Source organism: Dermacentor andersoni, chromosome 2 (assembly GCF_023375885.2).
Source record: "Dermacentor andersoni chromosome 2, qqDerAnde1_hic_scaffold, whole genome shotgun sequence".
In the NCBI taxonomy this organism is placed as follows: Eukaryota; Metazoa; Arthropoda; class Arachnida; order Ixodida; family Ixodidae; genus Dermacentor; species Dermacentor andersoni.
Window position 1 is genome coordinate 54,373,878 of NC_092815.1, and position 19,517 is coordinate 54,393,394.

Sequence of the window (19,517 nt, forward strand, 5' to 3'; positions counted from 1 at the left end):
GCCATCCGTGCGCCTGGAGCGGCGCCACGTCTGTAGGCGCGACGGAGGGAGCCGGTTCGTCGCGCTGTGTCATTAGGAAGCGCGCCGGTGGGTTTCCCCACTGGGCGACCGCCTTCCTATCTGCGGAAGGCAGTGTGCGTGCGAGAAAGGGCTGCACGCTTTGTACGCGGCACGCGTAGGTGCCTGCTCTCTAAGTCGCGGGATCGGTGGGGACGCCGCCACGGCGTCCATCGTTCCTGCTGCGACATCGCCTGCCGGCGCCTGCAGGCTCCCCGGTGCGCACCGCGAGCGAAAAGTGCAGGGGCGACCGCACGACTTGTTTACCGTGTTCGTGATGTCTGTCGGAGGAAGATGACGCGATAGCCGCTGTCCACCGAGTGCTCCTTACCGTAGCAGCGCTATCGCGGCGGCTCCCCGTTTCGCTGCAGCAGCCTGGCCCGTGGCGATAGTGCGGCGTCCTCTCCGTGCGCGCGCGTGTCACCGCGTGCGGCCGGGGGCAGGCCTCCGAGCCGCGTCCCCGCAGCGCACGCGAGGAGAGCGGCGCAGCCGCGGGCGACAGCAGCAGCAGCCGGCGGAGAGGGCACCGCGCGATGCGCGTGCACGCACAGCGTGGGAACGGGCGCCCCTGCGCCCTGCCACGTCTAATAACTCTTTATCGCTATCGTAAATTTGAGCAGGGAAGGGGGTCACGCGGGGGGTCACGGAGGTCATCGCCGACCCTTTTGTTGTGAGGCGGGCACCGGGTCACCTTAATCGGCCTCCGGGTGGGCTTATTTATGGAGCGAGGAGGAGGGACCGCCTGTACTGGTGGTGTACCTGCCTCTCTCCCAGCGGCGGCCAGGCCCGCATAAAACGCAGGAAGCGCGTGCAGATGACGAGCGTCGTTGTACCTTGTGCGCGAGGGTGTGTTTGCTTTCCGAGAAGAGTTTCTCTTCTTTCCTCTTCCGCTGCCCTTATGGCGTTGTTCGCCCTTTACTGAAGAGACAACCACTCGCATTTTATAATGATTTCATTAATTATATTTATTGATAACAACCTTCTGGCTTATTTACATCTGTACAAGTAAAAACGGGCAACACTCACTCTCGTTTTCTTTCCACCTCCGTGGAGATGGAAAGCCTATCTACAGAAAAAAAAAAAAGAAGAAGAGGAAAGTTGATGCCGGCCTATGTGGCTGAGGCGGCGTAAGTCCCACCGGAACGTCGCATGCGGGTGATCCCGACGCGATAGCTAGCGGTCCTGTTTGTGCTTTTCGCGCACCCGTTCATATGTTCGCGCACACATCACACAACGGCGAAATTGCCCTGCTGTCGAACTGTCGTCACTGCAAGCGCGAGACGATGTGGCAACCCCCGTTCAGCACCGACGCGCACGTGCACACTGGCCGAGCACATGGATTTATGCTTGTTTGTGAATCCAACGTATCTAGTTCGTTCACGAGCTGTTTGCTGTGGACCGTACTTGCAGAATTCCCCTTCAAACCCGGTCCACGCTTTTTGCATGCAGCACCAGTAGGCTTGTGAGAGTCACACCGGTGGCCTTTCTGGACCGCTTCGAGGGCCCTGTTTCATGCGTGCCTCCATTGCTGTACCACTCAGCGCGTTAAGTGTCGGCGCCAGGGCAGGTCACTCGGTCGGCGACATTGCATTGCGTCGGCGTCCTCACCACAGTCCAGGTCCTCATGGAGTACACACTGCGAACACCCTGCTTCGTCCGAAACTGTCGCCGACATTCCGCTGCTCTTCTGCTCAACCCGTATGTACAGCCGACGACACGCCACCTGTGGGCTCGAATTCGCTGTGCCGATCAGTAGTTGTGCTGATACCGAACAATGTCAATAAGCGCTTTCAACCAGCTTCTGTGGTACTTTTGCGTACCCTTGCGGGAACATCCGCTGGAAGCCGATGACGCTCTCGGGACGTTCCTCTTCGGAGGCGGAGAAGTCGCAAATTGTCACAGGTGAAAGCAATTTTTTTGTTCGTCGTTATACCACGCTCCTAACAGCACGAACAGCCCGCGTTCCCGCTGGATCTGGCACCATCTTGTGCGCTGTATCGTGGGCGCTGCCAATGTTGCCCGGCTCGAAGGTTGCGGTGTCCTGTTTCGGCCATGAGCGCGGCGTCGACTTCCGCGTTGGCAGGCGCAGCGTCCGCGCTGTCTCTCGGAGGGAAGATGCCACGCCCAGGCCTTCGGCCATCTGAGTCAGTGTGGCGCCGATGGGACGTTCATGTGCCAGGCGACCCACCGCGACGAATGACTTCGGGGGCCCCTTCCTTCCTCGGTCGACCCTCCCTGACAAGCCTGCGCCGCTCGCTCTTCTCTCCCGCTAATTTGCGCCTGCCTTCTTCGGACGAGAATTGCTACCAGAGGGAGGCGTCAACTTGCTTCGGGAAGCCTCGGGGTCGAGAGGCCCTGGCGCTCCTTTCTGCTTCGTGCGCGAAGTGAGGAGCACAGACTGCTGGGCTGCTGCTTTCCAGCATTCACGGATGCTGCGGACGTTAGTCATCGCTGCACGATGGGCGCCGCATTCCTTCTTTTCTTTTCTTGCGATTCGTCACCGGGTCTGCGCTTTCGCTTGCACTTCACGCTTCGTTACATGGCGAGCCAGTAGTCTTCCATTCGCCTTGTCTACTGTGCTTCGTCATGCACCCTGCTCTTTCTTTATTCCTCGGCTGGCTCGTGTATGCCTTTTGGTAGAGAAGCCTTTAGAGCGTTCACTTTTGCGTGCATTTCCACTGGCAAATTCGTATAGGCAAAGTGCTGCTTTCGTTTGATCGTGCCTTGTCCTTTTCTCGTTCGTTTCTCTCCTTTGTTGAGCGTTTCTTAAAGGTCGGAACGTATTGGGCCACGAAGATCAGTGCGCTGTCGTTGTTGCTCCCAAAGTGCGTCGGCTTCGTGTCGTAGTGAACCGTGATGAGAAAAGGTTGAGAAGACTGGCGTCCGCTTCTAAACACGATCATCGAAGCGCGGCCCGGCGGCCGGACAAGCACCGTGCACGGCGTATCCGCGGTACTTCCCTAGAGGTCTTTCATCGGTGGCAGCGGTAGACCGTCGTGCTGCCTCGACGCACAGGCGAAAGCTCTTCTGCAACCTGTGTGGGGCGTCGGGGTCTTGCGCCCCGCTACATCGCGATCAGTGGTCGGGCGCGGTGCAGTAGGCCGAGTACGTCCGGACCCGGTCGTACCGGGGTCCGGGCACGGCCTCCGTGTGCTTGCCGGGGCAGTGCCATCCCCTGGGACATTGACAGAGCGTGCTGGCGTTGACCTCCTCCACGTCGGGCCTCTTGCGCACCGTGAACAGGCGGCAAGGCTCCTTCCGCTGGCAGCGCAACCTCTGCGGTAGATGTAAAACGCTTGTTTACATTCGGTTTCACCGCACAAAAAAAAAAAAAGCGCTGTTGACACTTCTTACGCCTCGACTGCAGGCTCAGTAACGCCGCTTGCCAGTCGCTTGTGTGTGCTGAAGTGCTAGTGTTTTATATATAGGCATGTGTCGACGTCACGCATGCATTACACGTGTACATAGCTGATTGAGCTGAGCTGTCTATTCGCTCGTATTTTCCTGCTCAGCCTTACGCGCAGTAGCGGGCTAAAGACCCAGCTTATCCAGCCGACGGCGCCGCCTCTCTCTTACTCTTTTCCCCCTCGATCCTCCTCGCGGAAACAATACGGGAGTAACGAGATCCATTCATTGGAAATCGGACATTTAAAGTGAAGTTTATTGCGCCAGCCGAATTATAGCTGCTGTAAGTTAGTGCTCCTTTCGCGAAACTCAGGGGAGACTGCGATATGTCGCGTGAATCACTCGCTCTCCAGAAGGAAAGCTGGTTAATAAATTATGTTTCGCTGTGCACTCACGCTCAAGCTTGTTTCCTTATATGCTCGTTGCCAAGTTAACCCCCTCGGTGTGGGCTTCTCTTTTTTCTTTTTTTCTTTCTCCTTTAAAATTTCTTAACTTGACAGTTCGCCTTTCTGTGCTTACTGCTTTGACATCTTAGGTTGTTGCGAAAGGAAATATTTTGTCCGGTGTCACTCAAGGCTGGCGACGAGCTCATAATATATATATATATATATATATATATATATATATATATATATATATATATATATATATATATATATATATATATATATATATATAATGGGCGTGTCCGTTCTTCTTTTTATTATTATTATTGGTGGCAGTCGGTTGAGTTTCGAGTATGCGTAGATGGTGCGAACGTAATTGAAAACTGCACTTCGCTAAGCTGCCTGTGGACTGGCTCATGTCGTCGTCACCACACGAACGCGTAGCATGAGCATATCACGTATGTTGCCGGGTATATTACTTACGCTGAGTGGTGAGCAGGCAAAGGCGTAGCGTAGCACGGATGGCGTCGCCAGTGGGTTGGACCCTTTCAGCTGCGGCTGCCGGTGCTTGAAGATGTAGGCCACAGAGCCACGTGGGCACAGGCAGTGCACCGTCTGCTGCATTGTGCCGTTTGACGGAGACGCCTGCGGGGAGGACGAGGAAATGTAGTTAACTCTCCATTGAGAGCTCCAAGGGAACCGCGAATGGCACGCCCGAGCTACGTTTACATGAACCCGATAATGTCGGGTCGAGTCGGCTTGTAAGCACTAACGGGTCGGGCCGAGCGAGCGTCTAGGCGAGTTCGGTCAATCCACCTGCAAGCGGTTGGTTGACTCGCCAAACCCACTTTGCGAATGTATGTAAATTAACGCAGTCGTGTCGGGTTGGATGGGCTCAACTTCTGACTTGACCGTCGAAACGCGTCGGGTTTGTGTAAACGAAGCTTATGGCGTACTGAGATCGCGTCGTCTTTGCAGAACCTGGTAGGCCGAGCAACCGACGAGGTCGACAACTGACATAGTGTTTATTGTGTCTTTGCGCTGCTCTCATGGGGAACCGCTGTATAGCAACAAAGACGCGTTTTCGTCGTGTCGTCAGTCACCGTGTCATTTGGAGTCATGTATGGAAGCGTGGACGCTATCTGATGATGGTGTGTCGCGGCTCAGCTCATAGGCGCGCATGCGAATTTTGTGGTCATTCAGTGCTTTCTAGAAGCACTGCGGCGTGAAGCCTTGACTTCATTTCTTCAGGACAAATGCTTCTCTTACGTTGCTGCGTTAGTGATATGTAGCGAGACCTTAGGTTTTGACGTCTGTCTAAAATGTTCACAAATAATCCGTGCCTGCTGGTTTTCTTTGATACACTTTGCGCGTCGCTTAAATGGCCGCCGGGGGAGCGACATTTAACCTCAAGCATAAATGCAAGCTCTTCCCGCTGATGAAGGCAAAATTCTTCTTGCGAGACAACTACACTCCTAAAAACATTTGCACCCTTTGGGGCGTATCTTGTCCAACAACAATAATCGTCACCTGTCTTGTCCGCATTTGCTTTGTTTAACGCTGCGAGCGCAAGTCGCGAAAAGCATGCGCGTTATCAGTGTTACATAGCATTGTCGGCAGGAAACGCAAGCAGGGCAGATCGCTATTATTGTTGCGGGACAAATATGCACCCCAAATGGTGCAACTGTTTTAAGCGAGTAGTCCCGCCCTTCGCATTTCGAGCAGTGAAACCTGTTGGAGCTCTTGAATGAAAACAATGTGTGCCCTGACATATAGCGAAGCGGTGGTTGCGTACGTGTGTAAACACATACCTGCACGGTCCAGGCGGCGTCCCTGAAGTACCGGCAACGGGGCAGGTCGTCCACGGGCTCGCACAGCTTGAGCAGGCGCCACTTGTCGCGCACCGTGTGGCCGTCGTGGGCGTCGAGGCTGCGCGGGCAGCTCTGGCCTCCCGGGCAGCGGCACTGGCGCTCCACCCACGGGGTGCCGTACGTGTCCACGCGGTTGCACACGGCGCGCGGACCGCACTCGGGAAGCTCCGACTCCGAGCTCTGCGAGGAAACAAAGCGCGCCATTGAGCACCGTCGCGGCGAGGGCCCTGCGCAGGAAAGCCGACTGCACGAGCTGTTGCCGCGGTGACTGCAGCGCTGTATAGCTAACAGAGGCAAAGGCAGGTCGGGGGCCCAGATTCAGGCAAAGATTTTGGTTCGTGAGGACCGACTTGTCATCGGCCTTGCTGATAATTATGGCCATATTCGCGATTGGTCGGGACCTGTTTGTACGATTCGATTCGTCAATACACGGGACGGGCTCTGGTTTCTGAGAAAATAGATGCAAGGTGTGAAATGGGCAGTTCACATCTATCGCTGCATGCAAACGAGAAATGGCACAGAGGTCTCTGCAGGCTTGGGTCAGCAGACTAACCACGTGAGACTTGGATTTTGTTTTCTTTCTTAAAGAGAAAAAAAAAAAGGCGGCCAGTGGACCGTGGCTAAAACTTCGCAACGCGTTTGTTTTGGGGGCGTACCAACTATATGAAACACACTTTTCTTGTGACCTCAACATCCATCTAATGGCACGGACGTGTATGTCTCGCACACTGTTCGACGTAATCAAGTAAAGCGCGTCACCAAGTGAACCTCCAATGCGTTTCCATCTGTGTGCAAGGCGAATGGATGGGGCAAGTACACCGGGATGGAAATGCGCCGAGTGGAATTGGAAGCCTTGAATGAGCATCCTGCGTGTAAACGTCGCTGCGGCAGGGAGGGGCGGCGGGCGGGCGCATATAGTATGTGTTTCCCATCCAAGCCTTGGCTTGCGCGCAAGTTTATCAAGTGGTGTGGCCGTACACTCCTGGGCTATCGCTATCACCGCGCGACGATGCGCAGGGTTCGAGGAATCGGGAAGAGAAGGCGTCGGTGGCCAACAAGCCGCCCACGCTGACGGCGGACTTATTTTCGGTGCCCGGCAAAGTTTCTGGGAAGCTCTTTTGACCGCCCTCGGCCAATCGTGGGCGTTACGTATAGCAGAAGCAGCGATTCGAGAAAGGAGCTTCTCTAAAGCGCGCTCACGCGCGTAGCGTCTTGCCCCCCTCCCCCCCTCCACCCCCCAACGTCCCTCCACCGGCTGGCAGAGACCTGGCGCGTGGGCATCGCACGTAAACAGCCTCGCTCTCAGCTTTCCCCGTTTTTCGATGGACCGTATACGGAGTCTGCCTGCGGCATTTCTTTTTCTTTCTGTTTTTCGACCTTCTCCGTGACCCGAAACGTGCGACCTTTTGGATCCTCTCTGGCAACTTTCTCTTCGTGGTCGAGTATATAGCCGAGAGTATAGAAGCAGAGGAGCTTGAAACAGATGGCACGTGCTGACCGTAAAAAAATAATAATAACTGCGCGCAAGCGCTGGTCGATATTCGAAATTGGGTCTGCTGAACGTCCGGGGGTGCACTTGCGCAGTCCCAAGCAGTTCGCGAATTCTATTTGTCGGAGTTGCTGCCCTTTGTTTTTTGGCTGCATATACAGTACACATAAGAGGGCGCGCTTGTTCGTTTGATCGATTCAGCTCGTCGAGATTTCTGGCTAATGGGTGAATCGGTACTGCCCTATCCACAGTCGAATAAAGCTGTCTTTATCGAGTCGACTTAAGGTGCGCAAGCTCCCGCAAGCGGAACGACGAGAACTTGTCTCGCACGACAACTCGCTCTCGTGGAAAGCCTTGCTTCGAATCGACCGGTCGTCAAGGGAGACAAGCAGCCAATTGTCTGACGGCGTGATGACGTGCTGTCTCCACTCTGTTGGTGCGGAATGTTATACGGGGATTCTGGCACTTCGCCGAGAGGACTTGGAGCCCTCTTCTGCGTATGCCTGGCACTTCTCGTGGAAAACAAATGATTCCGCGCTCGTTTAGTATTCTGTGCGCGCTGTACACACACCACGCGGAGCATCGTCCGGCCCCTTGCGTTTCCCGCTGCGCACAGTGTAGCGCGGTTGGGCTGCTCCAATCTGCATCGCTTCCGCGCCAGTCGCCGCGAGAAGTTTCGACGCCAGGAAAACGCGGCTGCTGGGCGGCATGCGAAACGCGGCGGCGGGTCCACCAGGGCCGCAGCCGTCGTCGTGGGCGAACAACACCTCTCCGGCGCGGGCCGGAACGCACGGCGGCACCGTCGCCGCGGCGCGCAGGCGGTGCCAACTGGGTCAGCCTGCTCGCACACCGCCGTCCCACGGCCGTTTTCGTTTCCCCACTCATGTGTGTCCCCGGAACGCTGTGTGGTGCGCGGCCGGTATGCGGGGTGAGCGTCCTCTCGGCAATGGCAAACCCGTTTATTAGCGCAGTGGCCACGCGCCCCAACGCGTGGGCGGTGTTCTCCGCTCTCGCTGCCTCGAACTGCCGATCGCCGCTGCCCGCTTGGCCGGCATGCAGTGCGCGTGGTTCCGAGAACGAATGGCACGACTGTGGTTGCGCACACAGGCACGCACGCACATCGCGGACAGGTGGGCCGTTGGTCGCGGACGAGCCCCGTCCGCGGTTCATCTTCTTCTTCTCCCGCGGGCCGTACAGATTCCTTTAGAGGACGTGGGCTGCCCACGTCTTCGCGATGCGAGGGCAAGAGCAGCGGGAGCCAACCTCAGGAAATGCACACCCCGATGGTTCCTTCTGGCTCGCGTGCCCTCTCTCTCCCTCCACGTCCCGTGCCGATCACGTTCTTGCGCTCTTTTGACTGAGGAGCGGGGCCAGTTCGCATCTCGAGACTTATTTCCCGGCCAGTAAGGGAGGGAGGACGTCATGCACGCAACGCTGCGGACGCTGTGCGTAGAAGCTCGCGCGCTTTATGGGGATGATCATCGAGCGAGCAGAAAAACGAGAGAAAAAGAAAGAGGGGGAACGTGGGGCACCCTCTACTTGCACGAAAGAGCACGGAGGCAGGTGATCGGGTGGGGAGAGGAGGGGGGGTCCTGTTGGTCCGCGGGCGTCCGGAGAACGCGCTGCGCCAGCGCCTGCCGATGATACTCATCGCGCTCCGATGGGACGGGCGCGGGCTGCTGGCGTTCCCGCGTGCCAGTCAGCGGATGCCCGGGCCGAGAAAGCATGATTGATACCGGCGCACCGAGTGGCGCCCTACCTCTTGTCTTCTCCTTCCAGCGTGCTTCACTTTCTCCGGGGCCACTTGTTCGCTGGGGCGCATCTCACGAGCAACAATGGGGGATTGGCTCCTCCGCGCCTGGCGCATTCATTTTCCCGAGGGTGCAATCAAGGAGACCCTTTATTCCGCGCTCGCCCAGTGGGCGCCTGCATGCACGCACCCCCACCCCTCTCTACGCTCGCTGAAAGACGAACGTTGGTCCTCCTGCAACGACCACGCGCGTACATACGTGAACGCATAACCGAGGGGGCACTTAAATACGCGCGCCCGTGCCGTCCGTTGGTGTACGTGTGTATGTATACATGTCCAGCGCACACTCGCTCGCGCACACACACAAGCAAGCGTTCTGGGGCAACGACGCTGCTGCAGGCGCGGTGCAGTGGTGGTGCTGGATGCAGGCGAGAATGAACGCGAGAGTGTGTTGCGTGTCGTATATACATGCGCGCATAAGAAATGAAGGAGAGAAAAAAAAAGAAGGAAGGAAGGAGAGAAAGAAAGTTTGGATTCCACGGAGGGGAGTGAAGGAAACAGAAACCAGCTCGGGGGGTGAATGGCGGCGGTCGGCCGCCTCCTTTCTCGGCGCACGTCGTCGTACGCACACCAGCGCTGCTCACGAAGGCTCTACGCTACGCACGCCGCGCCACCGCCGCCGCGGCACTCACGCTTCTCGGCCCTGTACGCACGCCCCTTCTCGTAGAATGGAGAGGAAGCCGAGGGGGAGAAAAAAAAATGCAAAGAGCCGTGGAAGCAGCAGAGGCACGGGAACCGGTTTTCAAGACGGCCCGCGGGCTGCTGCTGCTCCTGCCGCCGAGGAAGGCAGTAGTAAGTGCGGTCCCGCGCCCAGGGCGTCGTCGTCATTTTCGTCGTCGCCCTCGGAATCTTGGCTTCCAATGCAGGCTCAACTCCCCCCTCCTCACTTCATCGCTGCCCGATCGCCAGCCCGAGGGCTTCCTCGGCGCGCTCGGCCATTCAAGGCGCGTGGGGCGAGGTAGAGGGGCAAGGATGCCGCATAGCGCTGACTTCGAGCACACACACTGCTTCTCGCGACTTCTCCGGGTTGGCGACCGCTGTACCGACACACGGTGATGGTGCTCTGCTCTGCGGAGGCCTTTCCAAGTGTCGTTGTAGAAGCGAATGTGCCACTGAAGTTAAAAACGAACGCGGTCACTCTGCAGGCGCCACGCGTTCTAGTCTTGTTACCGCGGCAAAACCTTTTGCTCAGCGCACGAGAAATCAGCACGTGTAGGCGGCACCGTCACGCCAAACGCTTGCTCGGCGAGTTCAGTGTTGGAAACCCTTACGAGATTTCCATTCGGAGGAGTAGCAGTTGCTCCGGAAGTGACTTTCCTCGAACTTATATGACGCTAATTTCAGGTGAAAGTCAAGACCTTGTCGAGGGACAGTATAGTACATGCTCCACCACTTGCCACGCGCGTTACTGGTCGGTCAGGGCAGAAACGTGTTGCTGTCGACTTCTGATGATCCTGAGTGCGCTCTGGTCGCAGTACAGCAAATTTGAGCTTTTACGAAGTTGGCACGGTCAAGGCGTCGCCACGACGAACGTACACTCGTTCGGGTGCCAAGAGAAAGAGATCATTTTTATAGTAGCAGCGCTTAATACGGAGCTTTTGTTTTGAGATTATTAATGCTTATACCAGGTCTGGCCCAACACGTTACGGACGTGCTAGGCAAAGGCCTGGAGGCGAAGAGGTGTCAAGAGCAGCGTTATTGAACACCCTGGAAGTATTTCTCTACCAGCTGCTGAAGAACGCGTAAACAAAGCGAGCACGACATGGTACAGTGCGTGCGCTGCTAGGCGCTCCCACCAAAAACCGTTCCGCAGGGCCACTCCCTGCGCTGGTCTTCAGGTCCTATTAAGTATAAACCCCATGCAAGCGATCTTGCACGCGACAGCGACAAGCGACGCGATGGAGATGGCTGTCGCGTTCGCTCGTCGCCTACAAGTTGCACCCCATGCGAGCGATGACTTCGAGCGACGTCTCCCCAGTGTTGCCGGTATGAGGGCAGCAATATAGGCGCCGAAACTAGCGTGACGCGTGCTTTATTAACTTAAGTTGATGTATTTTACTGTAAAAAGCACCATAAGATATTTCTGAAAGTTTTGCAGTAGGTTCTTATCCTTGCACTTATAAAAATTCAATCGTTTGCTCGTTCCGTGCGACAATCGGAAGTACTGGAGTTATGTACATCCAGTTCCGGCTTCGCGCTATTGGCTAGTCGCTCATAGCACTTCCGGGCGACAAGCGACGAATTCTAGATTTGCAAAACCGAGCGATCGCGCGACAAGACCGAGCGATCTGTTCAAGCGACGGCCCGATCCGTCGCGCGAACCCGTCGCTCGTCGCTGTCGCGCACAAAATCGCGCTAATGGGGTTTAGCCTTTATATATCGCGTGCCACGCCGGTGAGCACCGGGCCACGCCCCCACCGGCTCCCGCCCTATCCCTCCTTGCGCGATTTGACCGATTTCAATGAGTGACCGTGTGTGGTCCGTCCGTGCTGACGCGAAGCTCTCTGTTCGTGCTTGTGATCAATGCGACTCCTGCAAAACCGCAGCCCGTTTCATCGCAAGACGACGAGGGACATCACTGCTTGTATAAGCGGAATTAGCGCTTCCCAAAGGCATTGGGGAACCAGGAAAAAAAGAATGTGGCTTCGTCCTTCATCAACGTCCTGTCGAAAACTGTAGCGGAACATAGATAGCCGCTGTTTAGAATTTATCAATATTTTTTTATGTTTCTCACCAAAAGCCTCAACATATTTTTACCAAGAGCTTGTATCAGCGAGAGAGGACAATGGAAAGCTTTGCAGCTATGGACTCTCCCTGCCGCTTGTCACGGTACATTTATACGCGAAGCCTTCTTTCTTTCTATTTCTTCGTCCTCCGTTTTGACCCCTTCTGCATCCACAGTAGCTGGCCACGTACTCTTGTTCACCTTTCGTTGAAATGTTTCTCTCATTCTTTCCTTCGCGACATACACCCGAAGAGTCAGTTGACTTTGTCATCGAGTTTCTTGGTCACCGGCGATTGGTATTTGTGCTCGTTTGCTTTTGATTCGAGAGCTTTTTATAGCGGACATAGGTCTTCCGCTGACTTCCTTCGCCCGAATGCGCGACGCTGATAGTCTACATTCTTTCGTGACAATTTAGCGTTTCTGTGGGGCTTTAAGGCTATTACACGTTAGCATCGTCGTGCAGCTTGGTTACCTCTATCATGCGATGTCTGGAAAATGCGTATTTGGCGCGTGGCTTCTGCGTTCACTTAAGTCTAACGATATTATCCGCTTTCAAAAGCACAGAAACACCACCTCACAGGGCCTGTTAAATACGCACATATACAACGTTTGTACGCTGACAGCAGAATAAAACATGCGCGCATGGCATTGGGCTTTAGTTAACTCGGCGACACCACAAGCGACGTTGACAGGCCTCTTGACATACCATTGCATTCGTTGGTAACGACAGCCGGTTTGAACCAGGCGGCGATGTTGTACCTTGAGATAATTGCACGCTTCCGCAGTAGAAGATATAGTCGTCGCCAAGAGCCAGCACTGTGAAAGATAGCGCCTGAGGCAAGTTCCGCGCGCTTCCAAAATGAACGTTCATCCGGCATTGTCCTACATACATATGCAGGGTGTCCCAGCTAACTTAGCCAGAGTTTAATAATACGCCGATGCACTACGCGACCAAACGCATGTTGCTGACTGTTGTACGGAGTAAGTCACGCTATTTTCTGTATTGTGCTTAATTGGATAATTAAAGATTAATTAAGCAACAAAGTTAGGCAAAAAATTCAAATTAGAAAGTTGTAGAGCGTTTTGCAAAACGTCCTAATAAACAGTTTCTAACTTTCTATCTATTAGGCATTAGTGTTTTTCCGCTTACTGCAGATGCCCGTGAAATACAAAAGCACACCACGAGACATGTCTGCTTGAGCGACGTGATTTCAGCGTTCCCAAACGCTCCGCGTACTAACGAACGTAGTACATACAAATACAAAAAATACAAAATACAAATACAGGAATACAAAAGATAGTGTGACTTCATACAGTAGTCAGCAACATGCATTTGGTCGCATCGTCTTAGAGTGTGTCGGCATACTTTAAACTCTGGCTAAAGTTAGCTGGGACGCACTGTACACTGTCTACCTGTCAGAACCGTTGGAACGGCTCGATGGCTCATGCAGAGCACAATGTCGCGCGGTCGATTGACGACTGCATTCTATCAGAGGCGGAACTTCGACTAAAGCGCACGTGCGCTTACAGATGCTTCGGCGTATACGTTAAAGAACATCACGCAGTCGAAATCAACCCGGAACCAACTTCTGCGACGCTTATCACACACAATTCGAGCGTAGTTTCAAGGGACTACCTGATCAACCACCCACTCAATCCGTCGCACATCGCTGATTATTTCTGTGAGAAATTTTGTTTGTTTGTTTTTTATTATTTACTTTTGACATCGCCTATAGTCTTACGTCATTGTCGCTGCAGCGCCTGCTCACGTCCCGCCCGCAAGCGATCCGCATGTTCTAATGATTGCTGATCCTACATTATCCTGAATCATGAAGTGTATGTGGATGCGGAGACTTGATTATGCACTATGCCACGCGAGCAGTCCATGCATGTTGCAACTGTTTATATATCGTCGGAAAAAAATATGTGATCCAAAATCATTTGTTTTGTAGAACATCCTACACGGAAATGTTTAAGGTAACTTGTGCTTGACCAAACGAACCAGTCTCGAGTGTTCAACTTGGGAGTTCGTTATTACAATTTCTTTTTATAGCGTCGCGTTTTTTCTTGCCCATTCACATGTCTACACTTAACGGCAATTTGCGAACTGTCTCTGGTATGGTGATCACCAAGAGCCGCAGAAGAACGCGCAACTCGGACGCAGAGACTTTAACTTCACCCTACCACATTCTGGTGAACGACTGTGCTGCATTCCTTCTTGTCAGCATGCTGTTCCTGCTGTTTGCAGCATGCTGTACCGCCCGTTATAAAGAGTTCATCATTGCTATACGTATCGACCACATGTATTGCCGTCACCGAATGTAAGTGGTGCTTAGAGGCGTTGGGGAGCCGCAGTGCTAGCGGAAACTTGCTGTGACGCTGCTTTTAGCAAATATACGACATAACTTTTACTGCGTCGCGCCCTGTCGATCTCCTTGCTATATTGTTTTGTCAGTGACATAATACCTCCGAAAAAAGGTTTTCTCGTCATTGCTTGAGAGACGATACCACATCGCACAGGGGTTCGAGCATCGTTTTGATTAAGCACATTACAAGGTCTCTCACGCGCCCCCTGCCTGTAGTTTTGGCAGGAATGGCGGGAGTTAAGGCAGCGGGACGTTTGTGTCCTGGCGCAATCGTACTACAACTGTGGACATATAGCAACTCTGCCCGAGGCACTGTGATTTAGTAGTAGGTGTAATAATGAGTAGTAAGTAGTAGTAGCAGCAGTAGTAATGAAAAGCTTAATGAATCTGCGGTGGAGAATAGTAAAAAGACCACAGGAATATCGATGGCGCAAGATCAGGGAACAAAAGGAATACATTTTAGAGCTATGGATTTCTTTCAAGTTCAATGATAGGTTAACACGAACTGTGGGTTCTAAAAACTGTAGGTAAGTGCAGAAGAAACTTAAAAGTGACGAGCTTGGTGGCATCCGCCGCCACACCGTTTCAAAGGAAACGCTCATAATATCCATCCATCTATCCACGCCAGGTCTTGCGGCACGATTCCACATTTTATCTTAGGAAGCGGATTCCGTTTACAAAACGTCGCCCGAGAGTACTGGGCCACAGCAGCAACAGAATCATCGCAGTGGTCGGTGTTGATCAAGGCTGTCAACGCGACTTGCGATTGCCCCATCTGTCCCGCGTGCTCTCTGAGGCCCGTTTGAAACACATGCCAATCCAGCTAGCTGAACTGTATGCTTCTCAACCAGCGGTATTTGGTCACAGCGCATCACAGCGAACGGTCACGAAACGGCGGTTCAAGCAGCGAAGGCGCTCTGTTGCCAAGGCCTTGTGAGGTGCTTGTACACATCGCTACTAGACCCCTGCGTGCAGTGCCGGATAGTCCACAAATTATGCCACTTATATCCTCTGGCGGCCGCGGCGCTTATATAGCGGGCGGGCTCCGAAAACGGGCGCCATGCGGCCTCTCCGAGCCCGTTGGCGGCGTCGAGTGCACGTCGTGCGCCAAGGTGACGGACCGAAGGCGGCGACGGCTCGGCGCCCGTCGTAACACAGTGGAAGGAACGAGAATGGAACGAGGGGGCTGACATTTTGGAGCTGCGCGAAGACGCCTTCGGAGCGGCACCTGTTGCTTCCGGAGAGACGCCGCGCTGCTACCGCCGGCGGCGAAAGAGGAACGAGCAAGGAAGAAGAGATGCCGGAACGAACGACCTGTGCCAGTGGTGGCAGCAGCAAAAAGGCCCTCGGTGATTTGTATTCGGTGGCGACCTTACGGCGGCCCGAGGCGTGGCCTGTGAAGGTCGTTTAGGAAGTGTGCTCCCTCTTTTTCTTCCCCCATAACGTCTCCCCCCAGCACCCTCCGGCGCGGTTCCTCCTTTTGTTTCTTTTTCTGGTCCCCTTCTTCCGAGTATGCGTGCGCGCTTTTAGCAGTCGACTCCGCGTTGCGTGGATTGGCGAAATGCGATGTGTGTGTAAAGGCAACGCCGCGAAGAAGCATTGCGTCTACTTGAGAGAAAGTTGCGTCAGGCTGGTGGGCGATGTTATCAGTAGCTGCGCGCTTCGTTGTTTTTTTTTTTCTATGTTTCGTTTTTCAAGCAGGTCATTTCGATGCTTCTTGTCACAGTTGTCGTTTTGTTCGCCATACGGACGGCGACGATGGGTATCGAAACTCGATTAGTAGATCATGCCGCTGCTAACGTGCTTAACTTTTTTGTTTTTTTCCATGGGAGGGGGGTCGCGACCACTGCGAAAAGATTCGCCAGCCTTTGCTCATATGTCAGAGAGACGATTCTATAACCTAGCGCACAGGCTTTTATCCGCCAACATTGACGAAAACGCTCGTCACTTTTGCCAAATCGCCTTCAGCTACCGAAGGGCGGGCGGTGCATGCGCTCCGTTCGCTGCACGCACCTGAACGCAGAGCGAACGAAACGGTCGCTCACGTTACCTCTCGCCTCCTGGCAGGAGTGGTACGATTGGCGAGCGACGGTTCGCGCGGGAAATTGAACACCGAAATGCGAGCGCGTGTTTTCGAGGAAGCCCGGCACGCCAACGAACGAAACGGCGGCGCTGCGGCGCCGGCCGCACTGGGATGTGACATCGTGTCCTCTACGAATCTCATCTCGCGGCAGGCTTGTGTCGCACGGGCGAGCTGCGTTACAGTAAGTAGCAATAAGCAAAAGCGTCGCCGTCAATGCGGAGTGCGCAAACCGGAAGGAAGCGCGCCCGTCACTACTACGCCTCCCGAAAACAGCAGCGGCGATGTGCGTTTCACTTGACACGCGGGCTCTTATGTCCCGTCAGCGAACCTGGAACTTGACGATCAAGCTTGTGCGGGCGCGCAGCACGCCTCGCATTTCGATAAAACGCGCAGAGGGAGGCGTAAGTGCAGGAAGCCGTCAGCGACCGCGACTTGTCAATGAAGCTTCGACGTCGTGGGGGAGCTCCTTCTTTCTTGGCGTCAATCTTATCTCCTCGTCATTGACACAACCGCGCAGCTTCTCAAGTGCCGCCACTTCTCAAGGCGGCGGTAAAGCTCTCCCGACTTGTAGCGGCTCTCGTGTATCAATTCTCTGCGGCGACTCTACTGACCATGGGAGCCTGCCGCGTCATGGCCAGTGAAACCTTGTTTCTCGTCCACAGGGCAAGAAAAACAGGCCAACAAGACTGACGCTTTCAGTTGCCTCGGGAATACGACAGTGCTCCTAGCAAGCGTGCTCTTATCCTCTTCGGAGTGCGCCTCGTATTGACAACGCGTCTGCCCCCTTGAGGTCTGCCACTGTCCCACTGTCTGCGTGCCGAATGGTGTAGCGTCTTTGCGAGCCTCTCTGAACGCGTGCCGCCCTTCTATAATGCAAGCACGAGTCTCGAGTTGCTTGGAGAAAGGAGTATTCTCCAAGCGGTTGAACTGCATCCTCCTATAGCGAGCCTTGGGCGCACTCGGTGTGTTCCCTTCCTAAGCTCCGTCCATGCTCACGAAATGTCTGCGCCTAGCTTCTAGAAAGATGCGCGACTGCACGCTACGGTACCGCAGGCATGCTCGCGGCAGGTGCGCCACTCACCCCGCTCTGGTAGAAGAGTCTCTCGACGCGGGCCCCACTGCTCAGCGCGGGCGGCGCAGCGAGCAGCGCGGCCAGCAGGACCAGCGTGGCGGCGGTAGCCGTCGGGGGCCTCGACGAGCCCAGCGCTTCGGCCTGATCCCGGTCCGTCAGCGGCAGCAGTCTCATAGCGGCCGTGGTGGCTCCTCCTGCGACTTCATTGAGCTGCTGCGTGAGTGCCGGGGCCTTGGCATCGACTAGGCCTGCCTGCTTGCTCGCTGCTTCCTTCCCCGCCGCTGACGTGCCGCGAGGAGGAGGGGCGGTGGTGGGGTGCGCCTCCTCTCCTCCGGCTCCTTCGCTTGCGTGCGTGTGAGCGAGTTCTTTTTCTTCGAGGAGGAGGAAAAGCTTTTTCGTGAATGGAGCTCGCTTTCTCGCTGCGCCTCTCTTTATTTCTCTTTCTTTTTCCTGCTTCCTTCCTTCTCCTTCTTCGAGTGATTCGCTCCTCGCCGGGGGCCGCGCTCGCTGTGTGTGTGTTTACAAACACGGCGGCGGAGAGGAAGGAAGGAGCGCCGTTCCACTGCTAGGAGAGGGCGAGAAGGAGCGCTTCGTGACGTCACTTAGGAGTGGAAAGATGAATGCGGGAGGCGAGGAGAAGGGCGAACGACGAGAGAGCTGCGTGGCGCGTATCGTGCGTACTTGCGACCCTGCTCTGTGGACGAAAGTTGCGTCCAAGTCCACGCTGGATGCCCCCATCCTGTTCTCTGCTTTCTTTCCTCCTTTCTTTCTTTGCAAGTGAGAGAGGGGCGGCGTCATTCCGATCCTTTCCCGTGATCTGCTTCGGCCGTGGTTGCGTCGTGCTGTCCCTCGGCATGAGAGAGAGGGGCTCGCAATTTACAAGACCCGCCAACCTGCCTTGCATCTCCCTGCTTGGTATTAAAGTAGAGATACGAACTACTACTACCGCTTGGCCCGCGATGCTGCCCTGCAGGCGCGTGGAACTTGTTCGTCCAGAAGCGATACAAGAGAGGCACGCGACCAACTCTGCGCATGCATGGGTGTCGAGTCCCCGCGCTTTCGCGACCCGAGATTTACTTGCCGCAAGCTGCATACGTAGGCGCTTGCTGGCCCCGCACATTGGTTGCCTTTTTTTTTTGTTGTTGTTGTTATTTGAGCCGTAGCTGAGAGACAATCCATGGACGTTGCTCGTTTTTGTCCTAACATTATTTATTTTTCTGCATCAATGCTCATTCTTTTTCTCGTGATCTTCCTTGCAATCGTATGTACGTGTACACCTTGTCCCGGTCGTCTGCTGATTGAGGGTTTCAGATTTCCCGGGCGTTACGCTCGAGTGCACTCGCGTAGTGTCCTCCCCTTTTCCCTTCCATGCGTGTTGCTGATCGTGTAGGAGAGAGAGAGAGAGAGAGAGGTGGTCCGGACTTGGTCCCGCGCGCTTTCGGTCACGCTCGAGGGCGTCCTGCTTCCTCGCGTAGGAGCGCGGTCGTTGCTGTGGCTATCGGTTCCTGCGGCGAGTCGGCTGCACGACCGCGGTCGCTACGACCGTCACTCTTTGAGTGAGCGAGCTCAGTGTATATGATGGGTAGGCGCATGAATATTGCGTCTGTTGAGTATGAGAGAGTCAGAAAGAGAACCCTCCATTGAAAACATGTTTTCTTTGCCAGCAAAGGGCTCCCTTGTGTGCCACTCTAAAAGAAGGGAGGAGTGCGAAAGACCGCAGCAATATCAGAAAGCATTAAGGATCGTAGGTTATCCTTATTTCGCTGCTTTCGTTGAGGATGACCGTTATGGCGGGTGCTAAAGCGCTATGCGCGACCTTTGAGCGGAAGTCTATTGGATGAAAGGAAGATATATGCAGGGTGTCTCACATAACTTGAGCCAAGTATTTGAAAATGAAAGACGCGTTGGAAGCGAATTGAACCGAACGCATACTATTTGCAATGTCCTATAGTAATTCAGACATCTTTCCCCCATAACTCACTAATTAATTAAGTTTAATCACCCAACTTTTTAATTATTGGCTGAGGACCTCAAGTATGATACGCAGATTTGTAGAGCACCTTCAGAAACCACCGATCGAGTTGTTTCCTTTACGATACGTCTCACGTAGTCCTTTTTTCCTGGTTGCAAAGAAGGCCCGCGAGATATGGAAAAGCCACGTGATGGAGCGTTTGCGCAGTGGTATTGTGCTGCTGCAAGTGTGCATTCGGTGAACAAGGTTGGCTGCATCGTGGCTGGCGACGAGGCAGTGGC

The 19,517-nt window shown here is 54.6% G+C and overlaps 2 protein-coding genes across 3 annotated transcripts in view; one reads left to right on the top strand and one right to left on the bottom strand.

Moving 5' to 3' along the window:
- Positions 1-19,517, top strand: part of LOC126542294 (elongation factor-like GTPase 1) — a 168,409-nt gene that overhangs the window by 105,341 nt on the left and 43,551 nt on the right. The window lies entirely within an intron of this gene.
- On the bottom strand, positions 997-17,556 carry aos (protein argos). The gene is made up of 4 exons (XM_050189323.3): positions 17,274-17,556; positions 5,660-5,899; positions 4,332-4,493; positions 997-3,333 (listed from the first exon to the last, which is right to left on the bottom strand). The coding sequence occupies exons 1-4, from the start codon at positions 17,436-17,438 to the stop codon at positions 3,133-3,135; spliced, it is 768 nt and encodes a 255-aa protein (XP_050045280.1). The 5' UTR covers positions 17,439-17,556; the 3' UTR covers positions 997-3,132.

What these genes read in the sequence shown, in the direction of transcription:
- aos (XM_050189323.3), bottom strand. Translation starts at nt 17,438, where the DNA reads ATGAGACTGCTGCCGCTGACGGACCGGGATCAGGCCGAAGCGCTGGGC. An exon ending in GACTCTTCTACCAGAGCGGG is followed by an intron (nt 5,900 to 17,273) that starts GTGAGTGGCGCA and finishes GTTTCCTCGCAG; the next exon opens with AGCTCGGAGTCGGAGCTTCC. An exon ending in ACGCCGCCTGGACCGTGCAG is followed by an intron (nt 4,494 to 5,659) that starts GTATGTGTTTAC and finishes TCCTCCCCGCAG; the next exon opens with GCGTCTCCGTCAAACGGCAC.